Genomic DNA, 15410 nt, shown 5'->3' with positions numbered 1-15410 from the left:
TAATATCAGAGGAATGCTTACTCCTGCTACTGCTGCTAATCTGGGAGCAATCACGTGGCACTTCTTTAATCTCTCTCTCTCTCCAAAAATTTGACTCTTAACCTTCCCTTGCTACAGACATGATGTATATTTCCTTGACATGCTTCCAAGTAGCAAACATGCAAAACCCTGACCTATAAGCAAAGCAAAGGGGAAAAAAAAAAAAAAGATATTTCTGAGAATAAAATTATGTGAGCCTGCAGGAGAGGGAGAAGAGAAATCTGCCTCGGTCATTTCTGTTTGCCTTCACCTAGGAATTACTTTGGAAAAAATAACAAAATATTATTCTGGGAAGAGGAAAAAAAAAAGAAAAGAAAAGGTGTTCTGGGGTGCAAATCAAAAAAAAAAGGGGACCTGGCATAAAAGATCATTATTTATTTATTTTCACTCATTTATGTGTCAGATGAAGCTGAAAGCTGCCAGATAGCTTCTTTTCAACAGCTTGAAGTTACTGTTGGGAACAGATCCATGTATGGAAGCAAAAGCAGAAAAGCATAGATAAGCTGAGATCCAGCTATGCAAACCATCTTTAGAGACACTTAAAGGACAAGCACCCCAGCTCCTTTCTTTCTGGTAAATTTAGAGACGCTATCATATGAGGGCTTTTTTCCATTCTGCTTTACCCACAACTGCTGAGACTCGGCTGGGGTAAGTGAAAAGCAATTCAGGCATTTCTTGGGAACACCTAGGTATTCAGTTAGACTGACATCCTGAGAAAAGCCGTAAATCTGGGGCTACAGGATGACTCCAATAGCTGGAGAGCAGTTAAGCTCTCTGAGTAAGGAACATGACATATAACAGCTTTGCCGCTGGAGGGACAGAAACTTTCCAAGTGTCTGAAAGAGGCAAGAGAAAAATGTTGGAAAATAAGCATTTTATCACGGATTTGCAGTCTGACTGATGCTAGAGCTTTGGCGGACAGAGGGGCAGGAGGGACCGGTGGTGGTTTCCAGTGTCTGAGTCTTTTTGTGTTTCTATTTAGAAAAATTCATAAAAATAGTCAATGGCTTTTTCTTCTCCATTCTGTCCTACTTTCATTTTGAGAAACATGTCTCATTTGGGTTGAGCTGACTGGACATTAGGAAGAGCTTTTTGTAAACGACTGTTGTTTTTCTTGGCACTTGAAGGCAGTTTGTCAATGCTTCTCTGTAGATTTGAGGTTGATTACATCCTGTGCAAGGATTTTTGGTACAGTTTTAATTGCCATTACAGTGTTGTGAATGTCGACCCCAGCGAAAACAGCTGTATGCTATTGTGAATATTTTCAAAGCAGTGAAGTAATAGCTCTCCCTCAAACTAGCACTGAAATGTGTTAGTGTTGTGAACTGGGCACTGTCAAAAAAGCAGAGTATAACCTTGGCAGAAAGGCTTTCTCCGTGGAATGTATTGTTACAAAGAACACAAAAAAAGCTTTTTGTAGCCTTGGCTTAATATCTTGTTGATTTGAGGTAGTACAGTTAAACATGAGATTTTTCTTTAAATGCTACAGTATGGCATTTGGGTAACAGTTCATGTGCTTTCAGGTGTTATAATATGGTATTCATACTCCCAATGCAAAGTGCTAGGTAAAGCTCCCTCATTTTTCAGGTGGTTAATAGACTGGAAAAAGCATTAGAGCAGGTGAAGTGAAATTATACAGAAAGAACTGAAAATAATATCGGGAATATGACTGAAATTGTAGGAGATTTCCAGAGATATGAAGGATGATTGTAAAGGGAAATTACTAGACCACAGATGTCATAAACATTTCCATTCATGAATGAAAATGCTTTCCCTTGTCATTACATAAGAAGAACATAATGGAAGTGTTTGCTTGTAACTCCATATTAGTCTGCAGTCAAGAGGGCCTGTGCGCACAGCCCTCGTTTCCCCTTATTTCCATGGATATTCCCACATTCCTCATTTTTATACTCAGTGAAATACAAATCTTCTCTTTGCCTGGTTTCCTCTCAAGTGCTGAGAAGAAAATACTCAAAATTATGCTGCAGCTGAGATTTGTATTTGTCAGGCAAAGTTTGATTTTTTTGACATGTACCTTTTCAATATATATCACCTGTCTATTGAAATGTTAGCACAGAAATTAATCTTTAAGTAATTGGGGTCAATAGATAGCTTTTTAATTGCTATAGAGTCATTAGCAAATAAACTTTTTGGCTGTTATTGCGATGAAAGAAAACTTCTGCATTTCACACTTACTCAGATTGCTTCTATTTTCTGTTGGATTTGGTTCTGTTTTATAGGTTGTTGTGAGCCTACTGATACATAAAATCTTTTCCCCAATTTTTTCTTCCCCCCGCCCACTCCTGTCTCTTAGAGGCTCTGCACTTCCCTTTCCCCAGAGATAAAGACTAGCTGATGGGCATGTTCCCTGAGCAAGGAATTACCCAACAGTTGTGCTGGGCAGGTAAGGAAGGGGATGGCAGGAGGGAGCTGGAAAAGCTGGGACCTGTTTAATTTGATCTTCCCATTTGGCCCAGAGGCTGAGGCAGCGTGGCCCCATAGACAAAGCCCCAGGACAGGAGTCATCACTTGGTTTCCAGCCCCAGGGCAGACCTGCCCAGGGACCTTGTGAACTACCCATCCTTTGTGCCCCCCTCCTCCCCTCCCTCTATCAGAAGCATTTTCAGGCGGGCTATGTTATCAGTAATGTTTATTATTATTAACAGTGTACAGCTATTATTAATATTTACTATTGATTAGTCATGGGTATTGCTAGTGTTTGTTTGGTCCCTTGTGCAAAGCTGATGGGATCTCATTCAGAGACCCTAGACCTGAATATAAATAGTCATATAAAGCATTAGCGATAGTATCACTAACATGTCTTTTATAAGTGACTAGTCATTATGAGTGCTGCAGTCTCCGAGCATCTGCCACGAGGTCCTCCTACGCACCATTCTTTGCCAGAGTGCAGGCAGGAGAGGGGGAAGGGGGAGCTCTGCTATTTCTCACAATCAGAGCGAGGCTGCCGAGCTGAGTCGGGGCAGCACAAAACCCAGGAGTCAGTAACAAGGGCAGAGCTGAGCTCAGTGTTTATTCTCACTAGCTGTGGACAAGGGTAAAGCTGCTCTCCCCCAGGCGGCACTTGAAGCAAGCAAGAATACATTGTGTGTCTTGTGCAAGGAGTCAAAGGCACACAGGACTTCCAGGTGCACTGGTGGTTTGTGTTCCTAAATCTTAGTGGCTTTCAAAAAAAAAACAAAAAACAAAAAAACAAAACCAATGCACTTGGATTTCAGACATCAGGTCTGAAGAAGTCTTTGCACCAGATATCCACAACTGGTCCATGAATTCAGGCTTTCTTGTGAGAAGGGCAAGCCATGTTTGTGGTTTATAGTGCGCCCAAGAAGAAAGCATCCTCAGAATAAATCACAAAAAGAGCTACACCATAAAGTCACTCAGCGAGGATTTTGCAAACTGGCTCTGGCTTGAAGTAAGCCCACAGTATATACTCCTCCTTCCGACAATTTCAGTATTTTTATGGTGATTCCTGAAATATGAAGTTCAGATACCATCTCTGTCTTTTCTCTGGTAAATCAGAAGATTGGAGCAGATTCTGGAGTCACATTGACAGACTGATCCACTTCTCTGGCCAGATATATTTTATTCCCCTATGCTCTAGCAAAATGGGCTTTATGTGACGGCTCTACCTGTTCGCTAGAAACCTGCAGACCTATTTGCTAGTTCAAATCGGGTTTGCCTAAGGAATTCAGACCTGAAGAATATGATGTTCCAAAAAAAATCTCTAAATGTGCAGCTGTCTTCTTTGGTGTTCTTGTTCCCAAAACATCATCTTCCTATTCTTGTCTCTCTTCCTTCAGGGTAAGGGACAACGATCTATCTAGGGAGGCCTTTACCAGAGGACTCACAAACACAGGCAGTTTTCTAGAAGGAATGGCATTTTAGGAAAAGTTTGTGTTTGTGGGCTGCAAGCACCACATGTAAATAGTGCAGCATGTACCATGGTGCTCACGGTTTGCAGTCTTACATGTAGCAGCATAAATATGTCCAGTATCTTCTATGCACATGTGGCCATAATCCTTTTGAGTAAGAGTAGACTTCAGATAGGAACTGAAAATTCCTGTCTTTCGGAGAAACTTTGCTACCATTTTTGTTTTACTGTGTTAAACTCTGGGCCATCCAGCCTCACAAACTTTTTTCTTTACAAATTTTTTTGTGTAATGACTGACTGCACAGCATGGAGAGATGAGTAAATGACCTTCAATGGCATTAGCTGGTCTAAATCCAGCTGTCATTTTTGGTTATTTACAGACATGAACTACTCCTAAATTTCCATCCCGTGATACAAGTTGCCTTTAATGCCAAGCTGGAGTCTAGCTCTTACAGAATAGCTCTGGAGGATACTAAGTTTCCAGGTACTCATCATATCACTAGCAAACTTAACTATGGTACTGCTGAATTTTGTTCACATGGGAGGAATCCTGGTGCTGGGGTTTGCAGACAAGGCATTCAGCAAATGGGGAAAGCCTCTTTACAAATGCAGGAAAAAATAATCTGAATTCAGAGTTGCATGTCCTTGAGATAAAAAGCTCAGGTTTAGAGGTGCCCAGGATTTTTTCCCTAAGTGGTCAGCAAGATGTGCCAGCAGGCTGGCTAGGGACATGGCTGCAGAGATCTGCTGTTCCAGTGTGCTTCAGATGGACTCCAGCCATGAGCCTCACCCTTCAGAGCCACCATCAGCTGATCTGTGCTGCTATGGGAAGAGGCAACAACATAAGCAGTGGTGGTGCCAATTGACAGGTAAAGCAGGCGATTTATGAGTTGACATTCATTTTGGAGTTGATCCTTTAAGAAACTCAGTATTATTCTGGAAACACATGGGGGAAAATCATAGCAGCAATACAGTAAATCTGGAGGTCTTCAAAACTTAGTTTATTCTTATCTAGGGCTCCAACCGTCACTGTGATCTAATCACAAATGTATTCTTATTGCATGGGGTCACTGCAGGGCAAAGCTGAAGTTGTTTTGATTTCCATACTTCAACATATTTGGATTTCTTTCATATTTAATGCTGAACTTCCTCCTGAGTTTGGGATGTTTGTTTTTAGGATCTTTCCCAAATCCTTGGAATGCTGAACTCTGACGTTGGTAACATAAAATGCAGGTTTCAGTTTGTGCTCTCTCTAGCTAAGGCTTTTCCAGAGGGAAGGGAAGAGAAGGGAAAAGAAAGAGAAGAGAAGAGAAGGGAAAAGAGAAGAGAAGAGAAGAGAAGAGAAGAGAAGAGAAGAGAAGAGAAGAGAAGAGAAGAGAAGAGAAGAGAAGAGAAGAGAAGAGAAGAGAAGAGAAGAGAAGAGAAGAGAAGAGAAGAGAAGAGGAGAGGAGAGGAGAGGAGAGGAGAGGAGAGGAGAGGAGAGGAGAGGAGAGGAGAGGAGAGGAGAGGAGAGGAGAGGAGAGGAGAGGAGAGGAGAGGAGAGAAGAGAAGAGAAGAGAAGAGAAGAGAAGAGAAGAGAAGAGAAGAGAAGAGAAGAGAAGAGAAGAGAAGAGAAGAGAAGAGAAGAGAAGAGAAGAGAAGAGAAGAGAGAAGAGAAGAGAAGAGAAGAGAAGAGAAGAGAAAAGAGAAGAGAAGAGAAGAGGGGAGAAGAGAAGAGAAGAGAAGAGGGGAGAAGAGAAGAGAAGAGAAGAGGGGAGAAGGGAGAAGGGAGAAGGGAAGGGAAGAGGCATGCATTTCATTCTGGAAAACTCTGCATCAGTTTACTTATGTGGAAAGGTGAGCATAGGTAGAAGGAAGATACTCACAGAACTGGGATGCTGGAAAATGTGAGGATTTGGGGAAGGTGGTACAGTTGGAAGACATATGCCCCAGACTAGCATGGATTCCGCTCAGCTTAACAATGACTAATGGCTTGTCTGTAAATACCCAAAGAGGACAAACACTTGGGAACATCTGCCAAGGAGTGCTGTTTGGGTATAGATTTTCACCTACCAGGCTGGTAGATTCAGTCCTTGGGTTGTTTTACTCCCCATGGACATATACTCTATTGAACAATGAGTAAAGCCTTTTTCCTACCCTCAGTCTCCCAATGTTTTCAAGCCCCTCATCATGTGCAGGATGAGTTTCACCAGAAGTTTTGTCCCTGGGATGTTTTCCAGGTTATCCCACAGATCACGGTGTGCCCTGGAGGTTGCAGACTAATCCTGCATGGCACCACCACATACCGTTTCCTGCTCTTCCAGAGAATCACAGAATAACAGAGAGTTGTCCTTCCATTCATCAGAACATTAAATTGCCTTTTCTTTCCCCCTTATATGAGCAAAAACATGAAACTAGAGGAAGATGTGAAAATGGAAAAATAGCAAAACATGTGAAGTGCAGGTATGTGGCCTGCAAAACTACTGCTGCCTTTCTATCCCCCCTACCAAGGCTTTATTGGGTTCCTGTTAGAAACTTCTGCACATGATGTTTCCTTTTTGCTTTCTTCTCTACCTTGAAGTGTATCAGACACCATTTGGTTGCAACATGGCCAGAATGGGGTTGTGGTCTCCTCTGCTGGCTAGATGGGTCCCTGCAGACTGCCTGAACAGCAATGTGCAAGGAGACTAATGGCATGCCGCCATCCTGGGCTACCTGTACAGCCCCTAACCAGGTGGGAGATGGGCTGGGATCCTATGATGCAATCTACCTGAAAATGCTTCTCCAAGCAGCTAGGTCTCCCAGGCTACAGGGAGATCTCACTGAGGTGTTGATCTTTATCCTTAACGTTCAACAGATTTTAGGAAGCAAGGGATAGGACATGAGTTTAGTGAAGGTGGTGGAGGAGCCTGGCCTGCAGGGCTTCAGTGTGTCAGGCCTCAGGCAGAAGTCTGAAGAGCCCTGAAGCAGCTGAGGGGACATGCTTGTCCACCTGAGGCAGCTCTGACCACTCTCAGGCTTTCTGCAGGGGCCTAGGACTTGATGGACCAGTCTTATCTCTTGCCCTACAACCTCTTCACCCTTCCAAACCAGCTTGCTTTGATGCCTGTTTCCAAAAGTATCAATGATGCATCAAGGTTTAGGCTTTAATGTAGGAATAGGGAGCCTCTGAAACAGCCCGCTCACATGCTGATTCCCAGCATCAGCAGCTGCTATATCCTCACACCAGAATAAGGAAGGAAAACCAAGGTGACATCTACTTTCCACTTTCCCAGCATCTAATTCTCAGGTCATTGCTTTTGCTGCATTTTGGCAAACATGATAGTAGAAATACCCCATGTTATCTTACAGAAAAGCTCCAAGCAGAGGTCTTGTGCTTCTGCCCTAGATGTGGCAATAAACATTTGGATTTGCTGTTAGTGTGTTGAGGCTGCCAACATGTACACAGTAAAAGTAAACCCTTCCTGTGGCCACAGACCACAACATGCTAGTGATCCATGGTATTATCCTGTTATTTAGTGAGTCATTTTCGCTGCTGAGAATACACGCAGTTGAATAAGTTGTTAACAATAACACTGGATGTGAGAGACAAGTGTTTGTTTTACTCTGGTGTAACTTATTCCATATGGTCCTTTAAAAAATGTTAAATGTTAAGTCACTTCGGCCTGCCAGCTATTATTTCAAGATGACCTCCCGGATTTAGCCTGCTTTTCAGAGCATAGCTATTTGAAGCAAGGCTCGGAAAGCATCTCCTGTCCAGGATAAATGCCCAGTTCAGGAGCAAGACAGATGTTCTGGATTGCCCTATCTTTAGCTGGATAAGTAGGTCTCCATTTTTATCAGTTGTCCAGAATAGTGAAGTTTACTGCTGCTCTGCTGCCTGCTGTGACACCTTTCAGATGTAAGCCACATGATATACCAATGTGCTGGCACAGGACAGAAGCCATATCCTGACTGAAGAGCTAATACAGGTTTCACTTGTAGCATTTACCTCCCATGTGGTTTTTTTCTAAGTTTCTGATGAGTCAAATCTTTGTGGAAACCTTCTAGCAGGTTTTCCAAATCTTCTTGTAGTGCTAATTTATGGGCAAAATGCTGCAAAAAGAGAGATATGCACCTATGAAATGTGTCTTTGTTGCGCTCCCTGGCTACACTACTCTAAGGTTTAACACAATGAGCTCCAGCACCACAATAGACCCTTGTGTGATGCCCTGCACTTGTGTTCCTGCCATGTTCTACACTGGGCCTAGTCCACAGCACTGCTTGGAAAACAAATGCATTAAAAACTTTCTCTTGTTTTGAAAATCTTTTTGCCACTGGTTATGCAAAATAGATGCTCCGAGAAGCATTTTTCTCTATAATTGAGAGATTTACTTTTTGGCATGAGTTGATTTGATCTGAAGTGAATTTCTGAGAACAAGAGTAACCAATACTTTGAGCATTTTAGAGCCTTGCTGGCATTCTTCCCCTGAAGTGTGACATATCTCCAACTTAACCTAGGCAAAAAGAGTTAATCTTGAAGGTTCTCTGCTGTGAGTGTGTATGAGGATCTTTATAATCCTGTGGAAAACAGTGTGTACAGAGCATGCATGCTTTGGTGTTGGAGAAGAGAAAATAGTACTGCCTGCCATTGAAAATCTACTTAGTGGGCAATGATTGGTCTGTTCAGCTATCAATCTTTGGGTAATATTCGGGACAAATCATGAGTATTTTAGAAAAATTAGTCTCTTTCTAGACACTTGAGAATCTCCATCATAAATCACCAAAGACCCACCCAAGGATCCATACTTCAGTGACAGTTCTTGCATTTTTAGAGGCGGGGGCAAGCCTGTCCAGGTGTGCACCTTGTTTGTGCCTGGAAAGTGTCTTAATGCGTTAAAATGCCTGAAGATGTACCTCCACAATAATGCACTAGAAATCTTTTGGCCCTTGGCCCTTAATTTCAATGTTCTTACTTTAAAAATAACGAGGCAGACTATTTTTAAGCATGCTTTGATGAACAGACCTAGAGGAATGCTACAAAACAGGGCAAGTTTGTAAGCATTACAAGCTGTGCCACTACTCATGTTTTCTAGGTATTTTCTGTTCCTGTTGATAAAAACATACCCAATTTTAACATTCTTCTCTTTGAAACAGACATCTGATTATCTTGATACGTGTCTTGATGTATGTAGCCTAGGGAAAATTACAGAACAAGACAAGTTTGAAGACTCTAACCTTAATAAAGCTGATGTTTTGCCAGCACAAACTCCCTGCCTTCATTCTGAGTTGTAATTTCTTTTCTTGCCTTTGGAGTGGATTTTATTTGACACATGTCCTTTCTTTAGTGGCTGTGACTTGTGCAGAGATTTCACTTTAGCTAGTTCTTTCCCCCCAAAACCATCTGCAGGAAGGCACTACGGTGAGTTGGGCTCTTTGAAGAGCTGGATGTGTGCTGAACGTGGCAGATGTGTATGCCCTGATTGACTTCAGGTGCAGTCATGCCCATGTGTAGCCCATTTGTCACATGGTTCCCTGTATTAGTCCTCAGCTATTGAACTCCTATGGTGCCAATGTCTACATTTATGATCCTCTGTACAGTCACTCAGGAGAAATGGGGACTTGCAGGACAGTGTCAGGCTGTCAAGGAAGGGAAGGGCCGTGTGGTTAGGTTACCCCTCAAGCATTTCCTCGCCAGTCACAGGGAGACAGGTCTCATTAATCCCAAAGCACACAAAGTACCTCCTGACCATGAAGGCAAGCTGGACACAAGAATGGTAGAAATAGCTGGTTTATTGCCATACTTCAAACTGACATAAACACAGGGCTGACCAACAGCCCCCAGTCAGTCCTGAGTATGTCACTTGCTTTACCTTATCTTCTGGTCTGTCCCCTTTATTCTTCTCAGGTTCTGCTTCTTTACCAAGTGTCTCTCCTCCCAAAGAAGCCATCCACCTGTGCTTACCTTTCCCTCACTGGCCCCAGGTTCCCTGACTTATTTGGTGCTCACAATATGGTTGCCTTGGTAATATCTACCTCAGTCAGCAATTAAGCTAGTACCCTGCTTTTGTTATATGCAATGGTTCTCATTTCTACCATTTCTCATGCTGCTGTCTAGTTTGTGTAACCGCTGGTCAGGGATGGTCAGCTGCATATATATTACATATACTCTTCTTATGATCTGCAGGTTCTGGTAGCTTCTCATACCTTTACTTCATGTTGTATCTTATACAGCCATAAGCCAGGGATAACCAAAGACATTATTTTGTCTTTGCTATGGGCAGTGCCCATATGTGCCCCTGTGCTGTTGTCTCATTAGTGTTGCAGTTTGGTCAGGGCAGGCTGTTTGTCCACATACCTCAACTTGCAGTTCACAGTGGGAGAAGGCTCCCAGCAGGGCAAGTGAAAGGAACCACCATGGCTGGACAAATGTTTCCAACACGAGCCTTCTTGTGTCGCCTGCTTCTGACAGCATTTGGGTAAGCTTCAAGGTTCCTATGGCTAAGCATGAAAAACTAATGGAAGAGGTTGCTAAGAGAGTTATATGGCTATGAGCCTGGAACAAACCTTGACAGGACAAAACCCAAGTGGGACATATCATGGGCTTTGGAGCAGCAACAAACTCTCTTCCCCAGTGGCTCATTTGCCCAGGAAATTGACCGCCAGCCTGGAACCAAGGTCAGTCCGCTCCCAGGTTGCATGAGCTTGGATAGCATTTCTACCTAGATCTGTTTTTCTGGCGTGGCCTAATTTCCAGTGCTCTGACTGCTTTCCTACACCAAATCTTTGTCCAAAGCCTAAAGGCAGGTTTTCTTTGCTTTCACACTGTCTCCTGATTGTCCATCTCTCAGACACATCTTTCTAATGAAATGATGTTGAGAGCTATGTCATGTACACTTGATCAGAACTCAACAGAGGTTTGGTCATGCTAATCTTAAAACCTTTCTGTGACAGACTTCTGCCTCTCTACCGATAATCCAGTTGCCTACACCACTACTCTCATGGCTATAGAAAGCTTTTCCTCATGTCAAACTTCAGTATCCCTGCCTGTAGCTTCACCTCCTGACTTCTTATCAACAGTAGGAGTGAGAAACCTCTATACTTTCAGGTTTGTGAGGATATATCTTCTCTTGACTTGACAGTCTGCATTCCTGCAATGTTGCCTCTTGAATCATGTCTTCTAGACCTCTCAGTTCTCTTATTTCTTCCCGTTGGTGGCTCTGCAGCTGTTGCCTGCCTTCCTGATGCCACTATGTCATGTAAATACAGCTGTTAACTCTGGAGTCTACTGTTGGCAAATAAAATGTCAGGTACTGTTAACAGCCCTGGCACAAATACCAAAATACCACACTGGTGTCTTGAGCTGCAGGGACCAGAAACTTTCTTAGTGACTGAGGTGCACATGGAAGGGAGTGAATGAAAGAGGAAAGACTGTTTTCCCCTCAGCCCTGCTAAGACACTGGTCTACTAAACATATAGCTGCCTACACACCAGTGGATCGGTTCTACTGCCAGATCTCTGTTCTCTCTCCATACAGTCATGCCTTCCCATCCCCACCATTCTCTCCATACCTGCCACTGCACTGTCTGTGTTGCTAGAGCAGGAGGCGCAGCAGCAGCCAGGGGATGCTTGAATCCCCAAGTCCCTGCTCTGCCCTGTCTCCCTGATCTCCAGCCTACATACATATAAACGCCACAGCAGCCATTGTTCCTGGACTGACAGCTACACTCAGGAAATTGTCTCACCTGCTGAAGATATTGGAGCATTCGCAGAAGAGCAGTTCATCTGAATAAGCAGAACTGCAGTGGGAAGAAGTCTGAGCTTGCACAGTTTGCATTAGGAAACATCTGCATGCACACACACACACACACACACACACACATATCCATGTCCCTCCTGCACATACAAACAACAGGGCTACAGCCTCAGAACCTAAAGAGTTTTGCCAGAAGCTGGGAACATCTTCCCATAAGAGTAGAAGATTTTTATAAAAGGCTTGGGGATTCTAACCACGAGGCAGGTGGCAAAGGAGCATCTTCAATCATTTTAAAGAATCATCACAATCCAGAAAGCCGTGAAAAAGCCATTCAGCTCAGGGCAGCTTTCAAACAGGCCGTGTTTGAAATTCCACAGGGGAAAAGGCTGGCACATGACAGCATGGGGAATTTGAAAGGAGAATGCAGTCTCACGAACGGTGCAGTTTCATTTCTCCAAAATCTCCAGCAAAAAACCAAACCCATAACCATTAAGTAATCCAGAAGTTAAATCTGGTTTTCTCATGTTTCTCTCTTTTTTGGTTAAATTCTCTTTACATGCAGGGCTTCAATTACTATGTTTAGGACATGCAGCATTGTTTACTGCCTCACTGCTGCTTAAGTGTGCACAGAGAAGACAAGCATTTTTGTTCTATACGTCTTCAGAAGTGCTAATAGAGCAAACTGTGACAGGATAGCAAGATCTGTGTGTGTACCAGTGGGAGTCCCTGTCCACTGGACTCAAGTCTAAGCTGCGGGGAGAGAAGGGAACTGGGATAAGAACTGTGCTGCTGCCTCAGCTGTTCCAGGGACAGAATCAGCCAGAAGCAAGGACATATGCCTTCTCCAAGGTGCTGTGGGGAAGACAGAGGAGCACAGAAATTCCCAGTCCTGCGGGTCCTTATGGCCTAAAATTGACTGCTGCATGCTGATAACAGTGGACAGCAAGTTCCTCTGCTCCACTCTGTCCCCAGGATTTGGGCTAATCCCTGGCAGAGCTGGTTGATGCTGGAGGGACATCTAGCCAGGCAAGGCCACTTGGAGGTGAAACAAGGCAGAGCTGAGGCAGAGGTTGGTGAAGTCAAAGCAGCAAGAAGGCAAGGAATATTTCTGATGACCCTGAAAGGACAGTACAGATTAAAGCCCATTATAATAAAGACAAATTTCTCTTTAAGAGAAGTCATTTCACATACTCTTGCCTAATGGCCTTGGTTTTTGCAAGGTGTTTCAGCAGCTTTCTTGACCTGGGGTTTATAAGAAAAATACAAATAAGGTGCTTTATGCAGCTGAGGTCAGTCACTTCTCACTTTTACCAAAAAAGTCTGTTTTCCATGGAACATCCACCCTTGCTCAAGGCTGGCAAACAGATGGTACAGGGGAGGCCAAATTACCTTCACAACCGGGGTCCACAGACAGAGTCATGCACTACAACATCCGATTCGCCCTGTGCCTCCCACTGATAGCAATGGGAACTTTGCATACAGATCAAACAAGGGATATGGCCTCATGTGACACTGGAGCTGCTGAGGAAGCATCACAGTCCTCAGTTTGCAGAACACAGCTCCCAGACCTTGCCATGATATCATGGTATTTGCACTTTTGGGGTTTTTTTAAAGCCCCAGCTCCTGGAGTCATGTGATTACACAGCGCTGTTTCTTTTCTCTTTTTTTTTAAACTTACTTCTGGTTATCCACTAAATTGGAAAACATTAAACCTCTAGGTTTCAAAAGCAGAAGGCAAATCCAGAGAACACATCATTTTTTTGCTTTTTAATTCTAGATTTGGGGGGATTTTTCTTTCAGACAATTTTTTTTCCAGGCCAGGGCAGCCTTGGGATGGTGGTGAAAATAGCTGGAGTGTCAAGAGGAGAGTGATAGTGCCTGCTTGGTTGTAGTGCTGCCCTGGGGCTAGCAGACTGCACCTCCCTGGCCCTTTGCAGGACATTCCTCTTGAGGCAGCGGAGTCTCTAGGCTATTGCTTTCACTGGGAAATGCATTTCAGTTGACCTTGCATCTGCATTTTTAGTTCCTGTATTCTGCAGTTTTGTAACAGCAAAACAAAGCTGCTTTTTTTTTTTGGTGGGAAAAGATGCTAAGGGACAAGCAGTTCAGCAGAGGACATCTAGTCCTTCATTTTCCAGTGACTCAGGCTAGGAACTGGTTTTTGCCGGTGAAATGGGGATGGGAGTGAGATGCTAGTATTAGCATGCTGTGCTGTTGAGACAAATGACAGCTGTCAGAAAGCTTTTGAGTCTCTACTCCTTTGAGAAGAGTAAGGAGACAGTTTGCACCTTGTACGTCTCTTACATTAAGCCCAGGCACTGAGGTCTGTGCACATATTGAATTTTTCCTGTATATCCCTGATATCGAGAAAGCAGGTTTCAAAAAGAAAAGTGAGATTCTGAAGCAGAATTTGAAGAGGAATGTGTGTGGCTTGTTTTGCTGACTAGGTGTTTGCAAAATACATGCAGGTCTCCCCATTTCCAAGCTCCCTAAATTCATGCCCAGCCCCTATAACAAGTTTTGCTTTCAACCCCTACACGACAGGTGGTTGCCAGTGCAAATGTTCTTTTGTGTCTGCCACACACAAGCAGTGCTCTGCAAAATCCAGCCAGTCAATGCTTCTTCCAGCAAAACTCTCTCCCAAGCTGTTAAATGCTATGCTCATCAATTAGTGCTCTGGATTTGTTGTTTAAACCTGCATAAAACACAGCATAGAGCAAGTACTTGGGGAAAAGTTTGAAAGCAGCACAAGCATGGTTTCTCTAGTTACTTCTGCAGGCTTACAAAGCATTGCAGTGAGAGCAAACTGTATGCTGCCAATTTTTTACAGGCATGCCAAAACACCCCATTGAACACTGTCTTCTCCCTGGGGTATAGTCTTTACTCACAGTTTTCCAGGGGGAGAAGACACCTTCCGTATCCAAGATCTCTGGCTGGCTGATCGACAGCTGTCATGTGCTCAGACCTTCATTGGATCATCAGGATTTGGACTGTACCAGCCACTTGGAAACAGCTAAGAAGACACTGCCTGGAGAGCTCAAAAAGAAGTGTATGATGTCCAGCACACAGAATTTCCCTTCCTATTCACTGCTGTGTCCCACTCCATCTGCCACATTTCTAAATGCCTGATTTATCCTCTTAACAGCAATGGCGGGTTTGAAGGTGACAGTGAAAATGTATGCTCAAACTGCTGGAAACTATGCTTCTGAGCATTTTTTTTAGAAACACCCCTCTCAGGGATCTCCAGGTCTCTGCCAAGAACATGCAGAGAAGAGCCAGAGAAGGTTCAGTGGGCACACGCTCAAGTCTCCTGCAGTGAGGAGCGAAGACAGATGGATGGCAAGCCAGAGGTGACATCCCATCTGCTCCTGCAGTATCTCTCTAGCATCTCCTGAGGGACTCAAGGAAAGCCACCACCAGAGATAAATAACTAATGAAGACTCAATGGTTATCCTCCAGCATTGTCTGACCTCACAAAAGATGGAGCAGAGACCAAAGCACCCCACTGAGGAGATGTTCCAGACAGGGCCAAGAAAGGGTGGTAAGACAGCTACTCAGAGGTGAGCATGCTGTGGCTGAGCTGAAGACTGACCTTGCCCTGAGCACTTTTCTCTTTCAGAGGGAATATGAGGCAGGAATTTTTCAAGCAAGAAATTCCTGAGGGTTTGTGTTCCCCTCCTCTAAAATGTGCAGGAGTACAGATGTCTTTTTTTCACAAGGCACTGAGCAGAGAATTGGCCTGCACCATTCCATCCTGTGCTCGAGACT

The 15410-nt window shown here is 43.8% G+C and overlaps 1 protein-coding gene across 6 annotated transcripts in view; it reads left to right on the top strand.

The window, feature by feature from the left end:
* Window positions 1-595: 595 nt before the first annotated feature.
* SLC8A1 (solute carrier family 8 member A1) overlaps window positions 596-15410 on the top strand; it is a 136168-nt gene continuing 121353 nt past the window's right edge. For 4 of the 6 annotated variants that reach the window (XM_075088495.1, XM_075088498.1, XM_075088497.1 and 1 more), the window contains exon 1: window positions 596-687. In XM_075088495.1, coding sequence (XP_074944596.1) covers window positions 635-687 — 53 coding nt within the window. In that variant the 5' untranslated portion in view covers window positions 596-634. The remainder of the gene's footprint in view (window positions 688-15410) is intronic. The other 2 variants (XM_075088502.1, XM_075088499.1) reach the window with 1 other exon arrangement.

The sequence above is a fragment of the Phalacrocorax aristotelis genome, chromosome 3, assembly GCF_949628215.1.
Source record: "Phalacrocorax aristotelis chromosome 3, bGulAri2.1, whole genome shotgun sequence".
Taxonomy (NCBI): Eukaryota; Metazoa; Chordata; class Aves; order Suliformes; family Phalacrocoracidae; genus Phalacrocorax; species Phalacrocorax aristotelis.
Note: the sequence above shows the minus strand (reverse complement) of the source record. Positions and strands in the feature narration are given on the sequence as shown.